This window comes from Nematolebias whitei, chromosome 3 (assembly GCF_014905685.2).
Source record: "Nematolebias whitei isolate Nwh7 chromosome 3, NemWhi1, whole genome shotgun sequence".
Classification (NCBI taxonomy): Eukaryota; Metazoa; Chordata; class Actinopteri; order Cyprinodontiformes; family Rivulidae; genus Nematolebias; species Nematolebias whitei.
This window is the reverse complement of record NC_056500.1, coordinates 51,068,847-51,091,730: the sequence shown is the minus strand read 5'-3', so window position 1 is coordinate 51,091,730 and position 22,884 is coordinate 51,068,847. Positions and strand designations below refer to the sequence as shown.

At 42.6% G+C, this 22,884-nt stretch overlaps 1 protein-coding gene across 1 annotated transcript in view; it reads left to right on the top strand.

Moving 5' to 3' along the window:
* herc2 (HECT and RLD domain containing E3 ubiquitin protein ligase 2) overlaps nucleotides 1-22,884 on the top strand; it is a gene marked incomplete in the record, with an annotated part of 472,599 nt that overhangs the window by 193,264 nt on the left and 256,451 nt on the right. Inside the window, 4 exon segments of the mRNA XM_037698316.1 lie at nucleotides 5,930-6,066; nucleotides 6,277-6,428; nucleotides 6,531-6,722; nucleotides 6,811-6,998. Coding sequence (XP_037554244.1) covers nucleotides 5,930-6,066; nucleotides 6,277-6,428; nucleotides 6,531-6,722; nucleotides 6,811-6,998 — 669 coding nt within the window.

Sequence of the window (22,884 nt, the reverse complement as noted above, 5' to 3'; positions counted from 1 at the left end):
TATATATATATATATATATATATATATATATATATATATATATATATCTCCATATACGTGTTCCTGCAACTTTTTTACTAATAGATATTGGTTATGAGTATCGGTCCGCAGCTGGGGATTGGGGACCAACGCCCTAGAGAACACAATCAAACCTACTGAGCTCCTGTCTGCCCATGTATGATATGAGTAATAGTAGTTAAAAACCATAAAAGGAAACAACAAAATATGCCAGTATTACCGTAAACATCAAACGTGTGCCTAAAAAAGGAAGGAAAAAAAAAAAGCTCCCATATTAGGGTGCTTACTATATACCAGAATTTACGGTAATCAATTCAGAGTGTTAACATTGTACAACTGCCCTTCAATACAACTAAAATGGTGTACATACCGCCATTATACCATACCATATCACTTTATTTATAGAGCACTTAAAACAGCAACAAGGCCAACCAAAGTGCTGTACAGACAAAACAACAGGTAACACACAAAGCAAAATACAAAATGAAGTAAATCAGAATATAGACATAAAAAAAAAACGATGCAGATAATGATGACAAACCAGTGTCGAACATACAGATTCAAACACAGATCATCTTGTGTTGAAAGCTACTGAATAGTAGTGGGTTTTTAAACGGGACTTGAAAACCGAGAGGGAGGGGGCCTGTCTGACAAGCAGAAGTAACTCGTTCCAAAGTCTTGGTCCTGCTACAGAGAAGGCCCTGTCACCTCTGCGCTTAAGACGAGATCCTGGAACTGTGAGGAGCAACTGGTCCGCTGACCTCAGGGAACGCGGTGGGACATACGGTTGTAGCAGTTCAGAGAGATGGGGGGGCGGGGGGGACACTGTTCAGTGATTTGTAGACATACATGAGTATTTTGAACTGGATTCGAAAGTGAACCGGTAACCAGTGCAGTGAGGCCAAAACTGGGGTAATGTGCTCTCTTTTGCCTGTACTGGTTAAAAATCGGGCTGCTGCATTCTGGACCAGTTGTAGTTGTGCTATAGAAGACTGACTGATACCAAACAGGAGTGAATTGCAATAATCAAGCCTAGATGTAATGAATGCATGTATTACTGTCTCCAGGTTATTTTTGGACAATATGGATTTCAGTTTAGACAGTCGCCTCATTTGGAAGAAACAGGATTTAACAATCATGTTTACATGATTATTAAGTTTCAGGGAAGGGTCCATTATCACGCCTAGATTAGTGACTCTGTTTTTCTGACAGGGTTAGAGTGGAGAGGTCGATGCAGTGGTTTGTGATCGTGTTGTTGGGAGGGAACAACATGACTTCAGACTTCTTTTCATTGAAACGTAAGAAGTTTAAAGCCATCCAGTCCCTGATGTCAGCCAGGCAGTCGAGCAGCGGTTGAATAGAGCATGTACCATTGTGTCTTAGGGGAAAGTAAATTTGACAGTCATCGGCATAGAAGTGGAAGGGCATGTTGTGTTTTCAGAAAATGGCACCAAGCAGCAGCAGGTATAAAGCGTAAAGGAGGGGACCCAAGATGGACCCCTGCGGAACCCCCCATTTAAGCTCTGCCTCTGCGGAACTAAAATCCTTGATGGATACACAAAAGGATCTGTCAGCGATGTAAGATCTGAACCAATAGAGGGCTGATCCTGTGACGCCCTCCCACTGCTCCAACCTAGTAATGAGGATCTCATGGTTGATGGTGTCAAAGGCGGCTGTGAGGTCCAACAGGACAAGCAGCACAGAATCACCGGTATCTGTAAATCTGAAGATGCTGTTAAAGACTTTCAGCAGGGCAGTTTCAGTGCTGTGGAGAGGTTTAAAGCCAGATTGGAAAAGCTCTAAGATGGTGTGACCTTCCAGGAAGCACTTCAACTGGGACTCGACTATTTTCTCCAGTACTTTAGAAACAAATGGGAGTTTGGAGACAGGCCGGAAGTTGGACACGACAGAGGGGTCAAGGTTTGGTTTTTTCAGGAGAGGCTGGACAGCAGCATGTTTAAAGGATTTTGGCACCACGCCTGTGGATAAACTACTATTTACTATATCAAGAATGGACGAACCTAGAGTGGGAAAAACCTCCTTTAGTAGTCAAGGGGGGACCACATCAAAGGGGGAACCAGAAGGTTTCAAGCTGCACATGACCTGCTCTAGAGAAGATAGTGGTGGGTTCAAAATGGTCAAATAGAGCTACAGACTGAGGTGGGATGGATGGGTCATGAGTTGGAGGGGAAATGAGAGCCCTGGTGATCTCAATTTTTACAAAAAAAAAAAAAGTAAGAAGTTGTCGCACAGCTCAGTCGAGGCTTCCAGAGGTGATGGTTCAGTGAGGTGGAGAACAGAGTTTAGGGTGGAGAAGAGGACACGTGGGTTGTGAGAGTTTGAGGTAATTATATCAGAGATGTATTTGGATTTAGCAGCTTTTACTGCTTTCTGATAACCGCACCAACTCTCTTTAAGTATTTGAAAAGAGACCTGCAGCCTGTCTTTCCTCCACTTTCGCTCCACCCTCCTACATTGCTGCCTAACGGCCTTGATGACGTCACTCAGCCAAGGTTCTGCTCTGAGTTTTGATTTTTTGGTTTTAACAGGAGTGACATGGTCCAGAGTCTTTAAGCAGACAGAGTTGAACTGGGATGTCAGCTCCTCAGTGGTGGTGAGAAACACCGGGGACTGAGTTATCATTTCAGAGTTATAAACATCTGTGAAGCGTGCGGCAGTGAAATGGTTAATTGTCCGACTGCGACGTGCAGGAATGCACGACATAGGAGTTAGATGGGGGAGGGTGAACTCAAACTGGATTGGCATGTGGTCTGAAAAAACATTATCACCAATAACAAGATTACTAACAGTCACATCACGTGTTAAAACAAGGTCAAGTGTATCCTGATGCATGCTCAATACTCCAGGTAGAAAAATCCACAAAAGTTCAATCTGGTTCTCTGGAAATTCAAAAAAATGTCATCTTGAATGAAAAAAATTTTTTTTGAATGTCCAGAGGACCAGATTGAACTTTTTTGGAAGGTCCAGTGTATGTCCACGCTCTTGGGTGGGACCGTTTACATGCTGAGTTAGATTAAATGAGTCCAATAAATCTAAGAAGTCCTTAACCGATGGCTTCTCCTGACAGCACACTTGCAAATTAAGGTCCCCAATAATGAAAACATGATTATATTTTGGTATGATTTCAGCCAAGAAGTCAGAAAACTCATTTATGAAATCCTTAGAGCGAGGTGGGCGGTAGACGAGTGCAAATAACGTCGGAGGCCAATGGCCGAGGTCAAAGATGTTCAGCTCAAAGGGCAGTTGTTTACAGTCAAAAGTTGATTTAAATATTGTTAATAATCCACCACCGCACCGGCCTGATGGCCGCGGTGTGTTAGAATACAGACTGTTCTGTGGCAATAATTCTGTCAAGGCGCTGGTCTCACCCAGAGACATCCAAGTCTCTGTGATGCAGAAAAAGTCCAAATCATGAAAGTAATCCCTGCGGATAAAAGTTTTGTTGATAATAGATCTTGCGTTGGCCAAACAAATCCGGATACTGTCCAAAGTGGACCCAGCAGCGGTGGAGTTAGCGCGCCAGTGGCCTCAGGTTTTCAATAACAGCCCCTCCGGCCGACAACTCCCATTGTTTACCTGGTCTGGGCACGCGGGAAGCTGGCGATGGAAACCATGACTACTAGCTGAAGAGGAAGATGCAGCGCGCAGAGCTTTAAGCTTCACCAGCTGACCAGCACGTTTTCTCCAGTGTCTGAAGCGATGTCTCCGGACAGGCAAGTGAGGAGCCCAGCGGAGGTAAGCTGGCACGTCCGCCAGCAGGGGGGGAGGAGGGGGGGTCCAGAGGTACACTGATAATGGTCCAAATAAGCGACATTGGTGACAGAAAAACGAATATCCAGAAGCTGTTGTCGGTCATACATCAGGAGTGAATTTATGCCACAGATAAACAACGAACAAAACAAAAATAATCCGAACACCATCAGCAGAGGTGGATTGCAAGCCATGTACACGGGCGCCATCTTACCGGAAGTTATAAGTTATTATAGGACCTAATAGCCAAATATTGAGTCAAACACAAGCTTAAGTAGTATGCTGTTTGAGGGAGGCCGTTCCAATGTTTTCTTTCTGTTCTTGCCATCCGTAACTAGAATGACATTCCTCTTGACATATACCTTAGCTTTTATTCCATCCCTCCATGTGCAATACATTTTTCCTTTATATATACACATTGCCTGTTTTGTGTTCAAAGATTTGTTTGTGATGGCTGATTAATGCTTGATTGCTTGTGGTGTAGTAGACTGACTTTTGGGAGAAGGGCTAGACCATATATACAGTATGTATATATATATATATATATATATATTTTATATATTTTTTTCAGACTACTCCTTTTCATTCAGAACTTTTGTCTCTGTTAACATGTGGCATATTCATTTTAAACTATAAATAAATTCAAAAAATATGAAGCCGTGCAGGAAAAACATGTCCACACCAGACAACTGGTTGGTTCCGCAGGTGTCGCCTCACCTTTGTAAACGCTGCTCATGCCTTTGCCATGCTCGAGGGCTAATCAGCTGAGATGAATATGGATGATTCTTTGAAGTGGATCGTGCCACCACTGCGTGCTCGTTGTAATATCTCCAAACAATCATGAGAAAAATGCTGCTTGGCCACGATGAGTCTTGATTTATCATCCAAGCCTCTCATGTCTGGCTTTAGGTACACGTGGTCGGTCAGCGGTGACTTGCCCAGCCGTTAGCATCTTAGCTATCACTGTGGTGTGCATGAGCCCGGTGATTCAGAAACTCCAATGATCCTAATATTGTTCTGTTTCAAATTCCCTTCCACAGATTTGAGCCTTTTTCTCAGCCCATCTACCACTATAGTCCCACACTGAGCCCCCATCTCATCTGAGCATAAAAACAGTCCATTTTCAGCCTCTGTTACACTTAGCTTCACTTGGCCAAACTCTGCTCTGAAGGCTGTGGTGTTACCAGCAACCTACCCTCTGACTGCCTGCAGTTTGCTCTTAATGAAATTAAAATAATCTGTCAGAGATGCCTTCATCTCCATCCTAATTATCGCCGTGACGTCAGATTTAATTGAAACCAGAATGTCTGACTTCAGAGCCGACTCGACTGTTTCTCTAGAGTCTTGCGATGGCAGGGCAGACACACCTGCTCCTGCAGCACCGTAGTCCAAGGCTGCAGCTGTGTCAACAGACAGCGTGGACAAAGACCCTGCCATTTTAGATTTTTTATTTTTTAATTCAGAGGCCATGTTACACATCCGTCAAATTAATCCTGTGACAATGCCGATCTCAGAGGAAGAATCCAACGCGGAGGCAGCAAGAATAAAATTATAAAAGGCAGCTTTTCAAGCAGGGCTGACGGGAGCCTGGCAGAATGCAGCTTATTAAATCGCAGCCATCTTGCGCCTCAACCAAACTTATTTGACAGATCAATGTACTTTGGGCTGCAGATATTCAAAAGAGCATGCCACAGCAGACAAAAATAAAAGGGAAATGGATTTTATTTTAGCAATGTAAATACATATTTTTTAATGCCTGTGCTGTAAGTAGACACCCATTGTTAAATATTGCGATGACTACATCAACTCCAATATTCATACATTTTTCTCACTTTAACTCTCTCTCTCTTGTCATATGCCCATGACACTCTCTGTGCTTTAACATTTTAACCTAAAATAGATGGGGACATTTATAGCAGTGCAGGTCCATCTGAAGGCCAAATGATTGTTTGTTTGCATGCAGTTTGTGTAATCTTGGTGTTGCTATTGCGATGACAATACAATTTTGATATATTGCCTTAGCTTAGAGTGTTCAGTTTACTTAGCTGATCATGTATGGACAAATCACATTTCCTAATGTCACTTGAAGGTCCCTATTGTGCTAACAGGGCACCTATTTGTTAACTCTGTTTCATCTCAGTTGGAAAGGGCTGAAGTGAGGCTTGACGGCATTGACACCATGTTGAAGTTGGCCTCTAAAGGCTTCCTGCTACCATCTGTGCAGTATGCAATGCTCTGTGGCTGGCAAAGGGTCATACCTGAAGGGACCAACATTGGGTAGGTCACTAGGATCGTGGAATGTGCTATGAATTGAAATAAAAGTATATTGTATTAGATTAATGCTGTAGGCATCATGTTTAATGTTACAGTACTGTTACTGGTTACTTAGGCTAACAAAAAGTCTGAATAATAGTATAATCATAGCTGTATTTTAGATGGAGTTCATTGTTGAAGTATTAAACCTTGTAATGTAATTTCTCTTTTCAGAGAGCCCTTGTCTGACTGCCTTAAGGATGTAGATCTGATCCCTCCCTTCAATCGACTTCTTTTGGAAGTGACATTTGGGAAGTTGTATTCTTGGTCTATCCAGAATGTTCGCAAAATCCTTCTAGAATCAAGCGCCCGGTTCAAAGAACTAGGTGAGTGGTAGGAAATTATCCCCGTTTTTCTTGCCCTGTTCATCTTAAATACTGTATATAGTTTTAGAAATTATTAATATGCATTGCCTGTTTTTACACCAGGTGTGCAGCCTGTCCCCTTACAGACCATAACCAATGAGAACCCAGCAGGACCAAGTCTTGGCACCATTCCACAAGCCCGCTTCCTTCTGTCCATGATACATATGCTGTCACTGAAACACGGGTCTAATAGCCTTAGTCTCCTGCTTAATTCTGGCCTTTTGGCCCTCACACAGAGTTTACTCAAGCTCATAGGTGAGTGTTGTCCTGTTTCATACATACAGGCTTGGAATCTTTCTCTATGGATTTATGGATGACTCTTTTGTTCTGTACCTGTTTTTAGGACCCAGCACGGACAGCAGTGAGGAGGACCTCAGTTCATGTGTACATGGAGGCTCAGCCACAGTGCTGGAAGAATCCCGAAAGGAGGCGGCTCCCACTCTTTTACCTGCTTCTGGTCCAGAGCTGGCTTCCATGATGAAGATTGGCACCAGAGTCATGAGGGGAGTTGACTGGAAATGGGGAGATCAGGTAATGGAATCCATTTTATTCTAGCAGTTTTTGAATGTGTTGTTCTGAAGCATGTAGAGCAGAGATCACTAATAGTCGGACCTTGGTCCGAATGCGGACCAAAATTATGTCTCATGCGGACCCGAACCTAATATCAAAACAGAAATGACGGTTTAAAATCTTGTTGGACACTTTCTGTTTTACCGGTGTAGGGGAATACATGTACAGGGTAATGGACTTCTGGTCCGGTCAAACCCGTACCCTTTAACAGGCATTACTCTGGACTGGCCTCACCTCAAACATATATAAACCATGAGTTCTTGTAGCGAACTTAATTCCTATCCCTTGAAGAAAACTCGAAGAATCCGTAATTTAAATACAATTCTGTAATGTTTATTTTCAGTTTGAATTATGACATGAAAATTATGGCAAATATTGAATATGAATATGAACCAATAATATTATTTTAGAAAGTAAATGGCATAAATCTGAGGACTTTAAGAAGGAGATTTGATTCAATTTGGACTAAGGTCTAGCTCTTAACGTTAAAATTTAGATAAGTTTATCTCAGATTCATGAATTAAATTATCTATACAAACTCAGTTGGCACTGTTTCGTGGTCCTCTCATCAGAAGGAAGATGTTCATCTCTCATTATCACAGCGGATACATGAAGGAAAATGGTGGCCCGCTGTCCCAAGAAAGATGTCGTTTCTCAGAGCTGCGGTTTGTTGGGCTTGTACCTTTAGCTCCAGGGTGTTTGAGATTTTTCAGGATGTCCACCATCTCTCAGCTGGTCATGTCTTCCATCATATGGCTGTTGTTTCTCAGAGAGTCTCATCAACTCTCCACAACCATTCATTCCATCTGCTCAGCTCAGCTGATGATCCAAAGTCAACTTTCCTCATCGGCTGCCATCTTGCAACTCCCTCTATGTTCAGTAAACCTGGCCCCAGGAAGACGGGCCCCTTAACTTTTAACCAATCAGAGGGTTTCTTACAGTAGGAGTATCCCACTGTATAATTAATGTAATTAAAATCTCCCTTCTCAAAGTTCTTCAGAAAAGATAATACAATGACCCTTTGTTAAGGATGTGTGACACCATGCTGATACAAACAAAATGGGTTTCTTTGAATCAGAACTTCAACTAGGGAGTTAACTTCCTTTACTGTCAGGGCGACTAGTCTCTGTTGATAAGGCCAAGTGAAGCTCTTTGATCAAGACCCTTCTTCAGGAGTCTCAAAGTCTGGTGACTCAACACAGAAGGTGAATTACACGAAGGGTGTCCAGAATCATGCAACATGTCAGGGTGGTCCCAACGTAGATTTTAACACACACACAAAAGGTTAACAAAGAAACTTCCTGTGACAGAGCAGGATACCATACCATACCATACCAATTTATTTATATAGCACTTAAAACAGCAACAAGGCCAACCAAAGTGCTGTACGAAAGAACCAAACATGCACAGCAGACAGGAAAACATAAAATAGAAATACAGATACAAATAGCAGCAGAAGCTAACTAAAATGGCCAACAGAGTAGAGAACAGACCGGACCAAAACAAATCACACCGTGTTAAAGGCAAGCGAATAGAAGTGGGTCTTCAAGCGAGACTTAAAGACTGAGAGTGTGGGAGCCTGCCGGACACTCAGTGGCAACTCATTCCACAGTCGTGGACCTGCAACAGAGAAAGCCCTGTCACCTCTGAGCTTACGACGGGTTTCTGGGACTGAGAGAAGCATCTGGTCTGCTGACCTCAGAGAGCGCGGTGGGACATATGGCTGCAGAAGATCAGTGAGATAGGATGGGGCGGAACTGTTCAGTGATTTAAAAACGTACATTAGAATTTTGAAAAGGATCCGAAGGTGAATGGGTAGCCAGTGCAGGGAGGCCAAAACTGGCGTGATGTGCTCTCTATAGCCTGTACCAGTTAAAAATCGGGCTGCAGCATTTTGGACCAGTTGTAGACGAGCAATGGAAGACTGACTGATTCCAAACAGAAGTGAATTGCAGTAATCAAGCCTAGATGTTATGAAGGCGTGGATCACTGTCTCGAGGTTCTTTTTGTTGAGTATAGGCTTCAGCTTAGACAGCCGTCTCAGCTGAAAAAAACAGGATTTGACCATCATGTTTACGTGACTGTTGAGTTTTAAGGACGGGTCCATTATCACCCCCAGATTAGTCACCTTTTGTTTCTCTAGCGGGGCTAGAGAGAAAAGGTCAATGTCATGGTTCATGAGTGAGCCACTGGGATGGAACAGCATGACTTCAGACTTCTTCTCATTGAAGCTTAAGAAGTTTAAAGCCATCCAGTCCCGGATGTCAGCCAGGCAGTCAAGAAGAGGCTGAATAGAGCGTGTGCCTCTGTGCCTCAGTGGGAAGTAAATTTGGCAATCATCGGCATAGAAATGAAAGGGTATGTCGTGTTTGCGGAAGATAGCACCTAGTGGCAGCAGGTATAAAGAAAAGAGAAGGGGACCGAGGATGGACCCCTGCGGTACCCCCCACTGGAGTGCGGTCGATGCCGAACTAAAATCTTTGATATTGACACAGAAGGTTCTGTCAGAGAGGTAGGACCCAAACCATTTAAGGGCTGACCCTGTGATGCCCACCCACTGCTCCAGTCTAGAAATGAGGATATTGTGGTCGATGGTGTCAAAAGCAGATGTAAGGTCCAATAGGACAAGCAGCACAGAATCACCTGCGTCTGTGGATATGAAAATGTCATTAAAAACCTTCAGTAGAGCAGTTTCAGTGCTATGGAGAGATTTGAAGCCAGATTGGAATAACTCAAGGATAGCGTGATCCCCCAAAAACTGTTTCAACTGAGACTCCACAATTTTTTCCAGTAGTTTAGAGGTGAATGGGAGTCTGGAGACAGGCCGGAAGTTGGACATGACTGAGGGGTCAAGGTTAGGTTTTTTCAGGAGGGGCTGGACAGCAGCATGTTTAAAAGTCTTTGGCACCACACCTGAGGATAAACTGCTATTCAGAATAGAGAGAATAAAAGGACCCAGGGTAGGAAAAACTTCCTTTAGTAGTCGAGGGGGGACCACATCAAAGGGGGAACCAGATGGCTTCATGCTGCACATTACCTGCTCCAGAGAGGACAGAGAGATGGGCTCAAAGTGGTCAAACACAGCCACACACTGAGATGGGATGGACAGATCATGAGCTGGTGGAGAAATGAGTGCCCGGGTGTTTGCCACTTTTTCTAAAAAGAAATGGAGGAAGTTCTCACACAGCTCAGTTGAGGCTTCCAGAGGTGAAGGCTCACTGAGGTGTAGAACTGAGTTCAGGGTGGAGAAGAGAACTCGGGGGTTGTGGGAGTTGGAGACAATTAAATCAGAAAAGAATTTACATTTGGCAGCTTTAACGGTTTTCTGACAGTGACGCCAACTCTCCCTTAACATTTGAAAAGACACCTGGAGCCTGTCCTTCCTCCACTTTCGTTCAGCTCTGCGACACTGCCGCCTAACGGCTCGCGTGACGTCATTCAGCCAAGGCTCTGATTTAAGTTTTGTTTTTCTGGTCTTAAGGGGAGCAACACGGTCCAGAACATTTAAACAGGCAGAGTTGAACTGAGAGGTTAGCTCCTCAGTAGTAAGAGACACCGAGAGCTGTTCAATCCTCTCAGAATTAAAACCTTCATTAAAACGAGCAGCAGTGAAATGGTTAATAGAACGCGTACGTGCAGGAACGCACGTCTTAGCAGTATGACAAGGGGGGGTGAAGTCAAACAATACAGGCATGTGATCTGAAAAAACATTGTCACCGATTTTCAAATTAGAAACAGAGACATCGCGTGTTAAAACGAGGTCCAGCGTGTGACCATGTTCTTGGGTGGGGCCGCTCACCTGCTGAGCTAAATTAAAAGAGTCCAATAAATCCAGAAAGTCCTTCACTAAGGGCTTCTCCTGACAACACACATGCAAATTAAAGTCACCAATAAGCAAAAAGTGAGTGTATCTCTGTGTGATATCAGCCAAAAAGTCAGAGAATTCATTTATGAAGTCCTTAGAACGAGGTGGGCGGTAGATGAGCGCGCACAGGACCGGAGGAGAGTGTCCAAGTTCAAAGGCGCTCAGCTCGAAGCTGGCGCGGGACACCGGGATGGACAACTGTTTACACGCAAAGTTTGCTTTAAAAACTGTTAATAATCCCCCCCGCGCCGACCTGATGGCCGCGGGGCATTGAAACATACACAGTCCGGAGGGAGTAGTTCCACCAGGGCGCTGGACTCACCATCAGAAATCCAAGAGAGACGGGCAGCCCTACACACCGGCGCCATCTTGGTTTTTTCAGATATGTTAACCCTTCCAAATTAGCAATTCTTTCGGACCAAGAAACGTAATAATAAGAAACGGAGCAACAGAGCAATTACATCCTCAAGGATGCCAGTATCTGTCCCAGATTATTAGGAAAGGAGGGGGTAGGGGAGACGTAGTGTCTCTGAGGACATTTGTCTTAAGGTTCTTGGAAGGATGGATGCTACATTCCCCCACTTGCGATTTACAACTTGGGTACCTTGTTGGTGAATCGCAACTTTTGCCCCTTTTGCACTGCCCCTAATCATCCCCATCTCTGCTCAGCCCTGCACACCCCTGCTCAGCCTGGCTCAGCTCAGCCTGGATTTGCACCTGCACTTTAGGACCGATTCTGGAGGCGTGTCCAGAATCCAAGTCCTGCTAATGAGAGTTCTACTATGAGTTACTCAAAGCAGTGTGCTCCTCAGATAAATATTATTAAATTATTATTTTTATATATGAATATTTCTGTTAACTTATTTTATATATGAATATTTCTGTTCAGTGCCCTGAGACGACTTCTGTTGTGACTTGGTGCTGTATAAATAAACTGAACTGAATTAAATCTGATGAACCAGATTCTACAAAAACATTTATATTTAAATCTAAAAAAGTTAGTCTGGTCCTCTGGACGTTCAAAAAACAAAATAAACAAACAAAAAAAGTAAAACTGTTTGTTCTTTCATTCGAAAGACTTCTTCAGTCTGAGGTGCTGTATTCAGCTCATAGCTAGTTATAAAAGACTGAGCTGAATATTATTATTAGGCCCGAGCAGCGAAGCGCTACGAAGGCCTATTGTAATTGTTCTGTTGCTCCGTTTCTTATTATTACGTTTCTTGGTCCGAAAGAATTGCTAATTTGGAAGGGTTAACATATCTGAAAACTCACCAAACATTACCAAAAATTGTCCCCCGTGTGAAATTTTAGTATTTTAATGGAACCAAAAGTGGGCGTGGCCAAACTGCTCCACAGCACCCCCTAACGTGAGATAGGACAACTGGTACATCCTAGAGAGCAGAAATTTGGTACATAGGTAGAACTTGCTGAACCAAGAAAAAAAGTCTCTTGTAGGTGTGCCCTAAACCCAACAGAAAGTTGGCCATTTTGGGTCAAAGGGTCATTTTTGGGCATTTTTCACTTTTCATACATGGGAAATTTTAACAAACTCCTCCTAGGCATTTTGAGAGATTGCCTTCAAACTTGGTGGATTTGACCTTAAGACGTTGGGAAATAAAAGTTATCAAAAAAATAGCATTTTCATATATGTTGAAGGGGCGTGGCCAGGCCTCAAAGTTACACCTCACGCCATAAATTTCCAAATGCTATAACTTTCACATTGAAAGAACAAAATACACAAAACTTGGCTTAAGCCATCCCTGTCCGATGCCCGACAATCCTCTGTGGTCATCTTCTGACATCATCAAAGCCCCGTCCCCTCAGCACAGGAAGTCACTTTTTTTGCTTGGAATGCTCCCTCTCTGACATCCTTGACCTAAACAGGATGATCTTGTGTTAGAAGACATATAACAAGATGGTCTGACTTGCTTTAAAGCACAAAACGTTTTCGCTGGAGAATGTGGGCGTGGCGGCGTGGCAAAGTCAGAAGTGATGCCATTGCAATACGTTTGGCTCTAAATTCCATAGATTTGAGCCGAGGTTCTACAAAATCACTATGATTGATCATTATCCACCTCTTGAATAGGAAGTCATGATAATTGGCCAATAGCCTCCACAACGCCCCCTTGTCAGCTAAGCGCTGTGGTGGACTGTTGAAATTGTGCTGTTTATTTTAATTCTTGGGTCGAAATAAACGCTAATTTGGAGGGGTTAACATATCTGAAAACTCAACAAACTTTACCCCAAATTGTCCCCCGCGTGAAGTTTTAGTACTTTAATGGAATCAAAAGTGGGCGTGGCCAAACTACTCCACAGCGCCCCTAATGTGAGATAGGACAACAGGTAAGTCGTACAGAGCTGAAATTTGGTACATAGGTAGAGCCCACTGAATCAAGAAAAAAAGTCTTTTGGAGGTTTGCCCTAAACCCTACAGGAAGTTGGCCATTTTGGGCCAAATTGTCATTTTTGGGCGTTTTTCACTTTTCATACATGGCAAATTTGAACGAACTCCTCCTAGGGATTTCGCTCAATCACTTCCAAACTTGGTCATTTTGGTCAGAAGGCTTGGGGGATGAAAAGTTATCAAAACAGTTCGTTTCGGAGCATGCTGAAGGGGCAGGGCCAGACCTCAAAGTTATGCTTCATGCCATAAATTTTCAAACGCTATAACTTTCACGTTGAAAGACCAAATTGAACCAAACTTGGCATGAGTCATCCCTGTCCAAAGCCCAACAATCCCCTGTGGTCAAATTCTGATGTCATCAAAGCCCCGCCCCCTCAGAACAGGAAGTCACTTTTTTTGCTTGGAATGCTCCCTCTCTGACACTCTCGATCGAATCAGGATGCTCCTGTGTTAGAAGACATATAACAAGTTGGACTGACTTGCTTTAGAGTGCAAACTGTTTTTGCTGGAGGATGTTGGCGTGGTGGCGTGACGAATTCAGAAGTGATGCCATTGCAATACGTTTGGCTCTAAATTCCACAGATTTGATCAGAGGTTCACCAAAATCACTATGATCGATCATTACCCACCCCTTGAACAGGAAGCCATGATAATTGGCCAATAGCCTCCATAGCGCCCCCTAGAATATTTTAAAACCTCAGCCCCACGCCATTTTTTGACCGATCATTCTGAAACTCGGTGAACATCTGTATCTTCTCAGGACCTATAAAAAAGTCTCTTGGAGCGCTGGTCCAAAATCAACAGGAAGTTGGCCATTTTGGATCAAAGGGTCATTTTTGGGCGTTTCTAATAGCGAATTTTAATGAACTCTTCCTAGGGATTTTGAGTGATTGCCTTCAAACTTGGTTAATATGCTCATAAGACATTGGAGAGTAAAACTTATCAAAAGCTTTCGGTTTCGTTTTGTTAAAGGGGCATGGCCAGGCCTCAAATTTGACATCTCGCCATGAAAAATGAAACGCTAATAGCTCCTACATGAAAACTGTGTGAGACATCAAACCTTCTGTGATTGATCCACATCCGGTCCCCTGCAAGACTGAATGGTCAAATCATGACATCACTTAAGCCACACCCTCTGACAACAGGAAGTGTAATGTTTTACCTTGAACGGTCCCTATATGACCCATCACCTGATCAGCATGATAGTGTGTCCAGTGACCGAAGACATGTTGGTGTAACTTGCTTTCCAACACTGACAGTTTGGTTGGAGCATGTGGGCGTCGTGACGTGGCAAAGTAAGACGTAATGCCGTTGCCATACGTTTGGCTCTAAGTTCCACAGATTTGAACCGAGGTTCACCAAAATCAGTATGATCGATCATTACCCACACCTTGAACAGGAAGCCATGATAATTGGCCAATAGCCTCCACAACGCCCCTTAGAATATTTTAAAACCTCAGCCCAAGTCATTTTTTGACCGATAATTCTGAAAATCGGTGAACATGTCTCAGGACCTATGAAAAAGTCTCTTGGAGCCCTGGTCCAAAACAAACAGGAAGTCTGCCATTTTGGGTCCAAGGGTCATTTTTGGGTGTTTCTAATGGCAAATTTTAACAAACTCCTCCTAGGGATTTTGAAGGATTGCCTTCAAACTTGGTTAATATGCTATTAAGACATTGGAGAGTAAAAGTTATCAAAAACTTTCGGTTTCGTTTTGTTAAATGAGCGTGGCCAGGCCTCAAATTTGCGCTTCACGCCATAAATTTAAAAACGCTATAACTTTCACATTGAAAGACCCAAAAGCACCAAACTTGGCATGACTCATCCCTGTTGGATGCCCGACGATCCGCTGTGGTCATATTTTGACGTCATCAAAGTCCCGCCCCCTCAGAACAGGAAGTCTCTTGGAATGCTCTCTTTTTGACACCCATGACCTAATCAGGATGATCCAGTCTTACAATACAGATAAGATGGGCTGAGTTGATTTAAAGTGCAAACCGTTTTTGCTGGAGGATGTGGGCGTGGTGGCGTGGCGAATTAAGAATTGACGCCGTTGCAATATGTTTGGGTCTAAATTGCACAGATTTGAGCCGATGTATACCGAAATCACTATGATCGATCATTATCCACCCCTTAAACAGGTATCCATGATAAGTGGCCAATAGTCTCTACAGCGCCACTTACATTCTTCCTACAATTATATCTCAGTGATACAACATCCGATCTGAACCTTATTTTTGGTGTGTCAGTGAGCACTTATGGACACATTGGTATTGTTGTTTAACATTTGACTCCTGAGCGCCCCCTAGGTTATTCTACAAGTTATATCTTACTGATGTATCTTCCGATCTGCACCAAATTTATGGTGCGTCATTAGTGAGCACTTATGGACACATTGGTATTATTATTTAACTTTTGACTTTAGTGCACCCCCTACCTTATTCCAACAGTTATATCTAAATGATACATCATCCGATCTGCACCAGATTTTTGGTGCGCCATCTGTGAGCATTTTTAGACACATTGTTATTGTTGTTTAATATTTGACTCAAGTGCGCCCCCTACATTATTCGAACTGTTATATCTCAGTGATATATCATCCGATCTGTACCAGATTTTTTGGTGTGTCATTAGTGAGCACTTCTAGACACACTGGTAATGTTTTTAAAATTTTGACTCCAGTGCGTCCCCTACATCATTCTAAAAGTTATATCTCAATGATACATTATCCGATCTGCACCAGATTTTTGTTGCGTCATCTGTGATCATTTCCTAACACATTGGTTTGGTTGTTTAATATTTGACTCAAGTACGCCCCCTAGATTATTCAACTTGTTATATCTCAGTGACACAACATCCGATCTGCACCAGATTTTTGTTGCGTCATCTGTGAACATTTCCTGACACATTGGTATTGTTTTTTTTTTTACTTTTGACTCAAGTGCGCCCCCTACATCATCCAAACTGTTATATCTCAGTGATACATCATCTGCTCTGGACCAGATTTTTGGTGCATCATTAGTGAGCACTTATACACACATTGGTTTTGTTGTTTTACTTTTGACTTAAGTGTGCCCCCACATAATTCAAACTGTTATATCTCAGTGATACATCATCTGATCTGAACCAGATTTATTGTGAGTGATCAGTGAGCACTTATAGACACATTGGTATTGTTCTTTAACATTTGACTCAAGTGCGCCCCCTACGATATTCCAACAGTTATATCTCAGTGAATTATCATCCGATCGGAACCGGATTTTTGCTGCATAATCATGAGCACGTCTAAACACATTGATATTGTGGTTTAACATATGACTCAACTGTGCACCCTCTCATACTGATATGGGCGGAAGGCGATTGCAAAGTTTAGGCATATACGCACCCTGGTGAACGCATGCGGGAATGGCAAGAGAGCGTTTGCGAAGGTGACAAGGAGGCGTTGCTGGGGCGCCCGCTGATGTCGAAAGTCCGGCGAATGCGTACTCCAGTGAAAGGGCACGGGACGGGAGTGTGAGCGTTCGCAATGGCGACCGGGCTGAGTTGCTGGAGCTCCCGCGGTCGCCGTAAGGCCGGAGCGGCGCTTTGCTGCGAGGGCCTTCAATGCTGCTTGCAGCTTTATTTATATTATTATTATTGTTATTATTATTATATTATTATATTTTTGTTTTTGTTTGTTTTTGTTTTTTTGTGTCCAGAGGACCAGACTAACTTTTTTAGATTTTTCTACCTGGACTATTGAGCATGCATCGGGATATCTATATTTAAAATTCTATATTTTTCTTCATCATTTGATGTATTTACACTCATTGTGATTTTGTTTCTTGTATACTGATTATTTTTAGCTTTGAATTAAAGTTTAGCTTTGCTTTAAAGCTTTAATTTAAAGTTTAATTCTTGTTTTGTGATTTGTACATCTGTGGGTTAGAATAATGTTGAACCAAAGGCTGTGTCTCTTCTTTAAACATGTTGGAGGGTAATATTCCTTAGAGATTCAATAATTTAGTCTTTTTATGATTTTTCATTTGAATTAACTTTTAATTAACAGATTATTTAATACAGTCAAAGGGAAAACAGGATTTCACGATAAGGCCGGCACCGTTTATTTATTTTTAATCTTCACCGATAAAAAAAACATATTTTATACATAAAATGTAAAAAAAAAAAAACGTTTCCACCCTCCGTCCCTCCATCCCAGTCCTCCCGCCTGCCAGGGTTCGAATCCGGCCTTTGTGAGCAGGCGAGGCTGGGGCTCGCGTGATTCAACAGCTCAGCAGCTCGTATGAACCTCCGTGGTGACACCGCTCGCTCAAATTTTGTAGTCTGTCACAAACACAAAAAACGCCTGGACTTCAGAATTAAACACGGCATTGTCATTATTGTTTTTAAAATCCTAAAAATAGATCCAGCCGCTGCTCCGTGTCCAGAGAAATTGCAAATGGCGGCTCAGTGAAAAGTTTCTGAGATCCAGTGACTCCTCCCCCTGACCAATCAGAGTCCTGCATTCACGTTTTGGTCCGTACTCAGCTCAGCTGAGCTCGCTCGGTCCCACCAGAGAAGCAGGGACAAAAAGATGTCCTGAATCAGCCTCAAATCAGCTAAAAATACTAACTAAAGTGCTGGTGCAAAAGGGTTCTGTCCATGGCGGGCTGCCCAGAATTGGGGCTTATTAGGGGCAGTGCTAAAGGGGCATAATAGCGTCCTTGCTTTAGGAGTGTTGAAAGAGTCACTGTTGATAGTTCCATGAATGAAACAGGAAGTCGAGAATGTTCCACAAAGTTCAACGGATAAATCCACAAAAAGAAACAGGAAGTTGAGGGTATTCCACAAAGTCCAAAGGATAAATCCATAGAAAGGGAAACACAAACAATAACAAAAATATTCCAACTGGTATCCACGATGTTCTCTGGAGGGCATGGTGAAGTAGACCAAGGACGATGATGTAGACCTAAGTCAATGATGGCGTAGACTGGATGGTTCGTCTGTTGACTAGTGCCAACTCAGTATACTATTTGTTTTTATATAATGCAAATAAGTAAAATAAATCTTAAAACGTATAAGTCTAATGTCAAATTGACAACTAAATTGTTCTAATTTTGTTAAATACGCTAAATCAAAAGGTACTGATAATAAAATAAGGACTCTAACGCCACTGATTTTGTATATGCATCCGTGGATAGGGGTTGTATAGGTTAATGATCAAATGTTAAATGGGAATTAAACATGCAATAGGAGAATTTGGGAAAAATAAAAACATTGGAAGTTTGGGACTATGGGTCTTTATGAGTTCCACACTTCTTAGACATAGATCACACATGTCAAACTCAAGGCCCGGGGGCCAAATATGGCCCTTGTTGACATCCTAGCTGGCCCTCAAGATGATCTTAAAAAACAAAATGTGTTTTATTGCTTCTCATTTTATTTAAAGACTGAGCAGTCTTTAGTGCTGACTTCTCATGGCTACTTTGACGCCAAGAAAAATTTGTTTTGATTTTTTTTTTTATGTGGAAAAAGCGACACAGAACGTCAAATGAAACTCTTGTTGAGGAACCTGCAACCAAGACAAGATGTCCGGTATCTGACTGGAGTTAATGTATTGACAGAAACTGGCCCTTGGTTAGAAATACATTTGTAATTTTGGCCCACTTTTGTGACCAAGTTTGACACCCCTGACATAGATGATGGTTGGGCTTCTATGTCTAATAATTCTGTTTGCTGGAGTGGATTACTCCAGTGGTTAGTATTGAGTGGAGTTTAAAAACCAAACTTTTAACACACTGATCAGCTGAGTTTGAGCACAAACAACACATAATCTCATCGGCACCCCAAAGTTATTCAACCCCCACTTGTAAGTTACAATCTTCCCCAGTCGATAGTTGTTCTACTTCTAGTCTGATCTCGTGGTCAAGAAAAGTAGATTTTTCCTTAAAGGTTTATTGTTATGTTGACTCTGACTTATTAGGTCTAAGGTGTTTTGCCTTACCTATTTGTTTGTGGGTTTGTGAATTTAAGGCTCTACTTTGAGAAGGATAGGGGTTTTTACCTTCTTAAGTTTGTTTAGCCTATGTTTTGGTTGTCTAAAGCTTCTCTAACATTTGATGTTTTAGTTCGAGCTTTGTGTGGATTGATCTGGTTTTGGTGAACCCACTTAAGGACAGGTTCTTTCAGACCTTTGCTGATTTTGATACGGTACACAACTGGGGACAGTTTATCCGTTATCAGATGTGGTCCAGTCCACCTTGGTAGAAGTTTACGGACAAGCGTTCCGGTTTGGGAAGCTTTATGTCCAGTGACTGGGGCAAAGACATAATACCAGGCCTTCTCCCCCACTTGAAGTTCTTCATGTGAGGCTTCATGGTAAGTTTTGCGTCCTTCAGTCATTTCATTGAGATGCTTTTGAGCAAAAGCGGAGGTGGTTTTAAGTTGTTGGTTGGAGGTTCCCTGACGAATTTCAGGAAATGTCTGTCTTGATCTGAGGTTGTCTAGATCAGGGACAGAGGTGACCTGAGGAACGGTTGTCAGTGACCACACACCATCATTTATGGTGTCCACCCGAACACCAAGTCGGACTAGGATGTCACGGCTTATGTATACCGAGTGTGGTAAGTCTGGGACCACAAGAAATGAGTGATTCAGTTCTCTATGGTTTCATTTAAGCCTGAGGGTACAAACACCCACAGCTTTTAAGGTATGAGACGATCTAAAATCATTTTGGAAATGAAAAGTCTTTCTAACCATTTGGAGGTTAGAGTGTTTAAGCTCTAAGGCCTCATAAAGGTCTTGGCTGATGGCGGACTTGTCAGTCCAAAGAGACAGCACAACATCATTCACTTGAGATTCCTGAACCTTAATACCTTTAACCACTTGGAGGTAATATTCACTGGATGGTGATTTGCTCAGCGAACACAAGAACGTTTCACATTGGGCTAGTGCTAGCTTCAACGGTTGATCAGGTTTGGCTGGAATTACTTGGGTTTGGGGCAGGATCTCATTTTCTTGAGTTGTTTTCAGGTTGGGAGATATTGGTTTCATCAGAAGTATTCAGTGTGGCACACTGAGACGTTACTTCTGGAGAGAAAGTGATGGATAACGGTTGGCATACTTGCGCCCAGACTTTGAGATTTTTTTAAATCGATCAAAGGCTTAAACCGAGTTTAAAAGGTCTTGTCCTATTAGGAAAGGGATCGATTCCATTTGCGACACATATACGGGGTGTATAAGAGTCATTGGGCCAATCTGAATCTCAATCAATGCCACCTGGGATAAGGTGGTTTCTTCAGAAGAGTATGGTCGTACCTCTATAGAACAGTTCTGAAGGATCAAATATTTGCCAGCACGATTTGTTGCTAACTGTAGTTTTTCATACAGTGTGGCAGATATTAAAATGATGTCAGCTCCTGTGTCCAGGAGAGCATCATGAGACAGGACTTGTACCAGGGGCAGCGAAAAATAGAACTTTCTTGTTACCCCTTTTTCAGTAAGGTCACACAAAAACGTGTGTACCGGAGGTTTAATTCGGATTCTGGAGTCATCGTTTTCAAACAAAGGATCTTCAGCAGTCGTCTGTACTCTATCCTGATGCATGCTCAATAATCCAGGTAGAAAAATCTAAAAAAGTTAAATCTGGTCCTCTGGACATTCAAAAAAACAAAACAAAGCAAATCAACAAAAAAATGTAGAAACGTTTCGTCTCTCATCCGAGAGACTTCCTCAGTCTGAGGAGCTGTATTCAGCTCAGTCTCTTAAATAGCACCTTCTCAGAGTGGATCAACCAGTTTTGCTGCTGACAACCAAAACCAGCTGATCACATGCTCAAGAAGGACCATCAGCCTAACAATGGGTCATTAGCACACTGATGGCTGTTTACTGTTCACAGAGGGCTGAGTGATACTAGCAATCACAGCATTGTAAGAGGGGGACAGTTGAACCCGGAGGCCTCCACCCCTGTTTAATGATGGACGATTTCTTTTCACAAAGATGGCCTCCTTTACTCCTCTCTCAAACCATCGTTCCTCTCTATCCAGGATGTGAACATCTTCATCCCTGAAAGAGTGACCGCTGGCCTGGAGATGAGTATAGACCGCAGAGTCCTGTCCTGATGATGTTGATCTTCTGTGCTGGGCCATCCTTTTGGCCAGTGGCTGTTTTGTTTCCCCGATGTAAGACTGATCACAGCCCTCCTGACACTGAACAGCATACACAATATTACTCTGTTTGTGCCGGGGGACTGGATCTTTGGGATGAACCAGTCTTTGCCGTAATGTATTTTGGAGTTTAAAAGCCACTGGGACGTTATGTTTAGAAAATAAACGTCTCAGTTTCTCTGATACTCCCTCAACATATGGAATGACCACTGGTCTGGGTTCCTCCTTTTCACCTGTTGGCTGACTGGAGTCCTGTTTGAGTTTCTTCTCTGCTTTCAGGAAGGCCCAGTTAGGATATCCACATTGCTCTAGAGCCTGTCTTGTGTAGGATTTCTCCTTCTGCCTGGCTCCTGAGCTAGTGGGGACACTGTCTACTCTGTGATAGAGTCCTGATGACTCCTAACTTGTGCTCCAAAGGGTGATGGGAGTCAAACTGCAAATACTGGTCTGTGTGGGTGGGTTTGCGGTACACCTCAGTTTGCAAATGTCCTCTATCAGAGACTGAGACCTCACAGTCCAAGAAAGCCAACCTGCCATTTTTTACATCTTCTCGTGTGAACTTGATGTATTTATCCACAGAGTTGATGTGGTCAGTAAAATGTTGGACTTCCTGAGATTTAATTTTAACCCATGTGTCATCAACATACCTGAACCAATGACTTGGTGGTGTCCCTGAAAAGGACATCAAGGCTCTCTTTTCTACCTCCTCCATGTACAGGTTGGCAACAATAGGAGAAACTGGAGACCCCATAGCACACCCATGTTTCTGCCTATAATATTGCTCCCCATATGTGAAGTAGGTTGACTGCAGGCACAGTTTCAAGAGTTGACACAGTTGTTCTGTGGAAAGTGTGGTCCTGCTGCTCAGAGTGGTGTCTAATTTTAATCTTAAACTGACTACCTCTACTGCATCATCAACAGGAATGCACGTTAAGAGTGATGTGACATCAAAAGAGACCATTGTTTCATCAGTCTCCATGATGACATCCCTCACCTTATTTACAAAGTCCATGGTGTTCTGTATGTATATATATATATATGTATATATCTATATGTGTATATGTATATCAGAGTCAGAGTCAGAGTTTCTTTATTGTCATTCGCACCTCATGTGGTACATGTGGTGGAGCGAAATCATGTACACGGGGTTCCAGTTACATCCTACAATAAAATGTATAAGAAAAACAGTAATAACATCTAAGATATGAACTACGAATAACATCAACTAAATATACACTAAGCACTCATAACATAAAACATTGAACATCAGCACAAACATGAACATGAGTCTGTGAGCAGATGTGCACGCATGAACACATCAACATTGAAACAGATCAGCAGCAACATGATATGGTTTTTCACAGTGATTATTCTAGTTAGAGATTCATGAGTCTAACAGCCTCAGGGTAGAAGCTGTTCCTCAGTCTAGTGGTT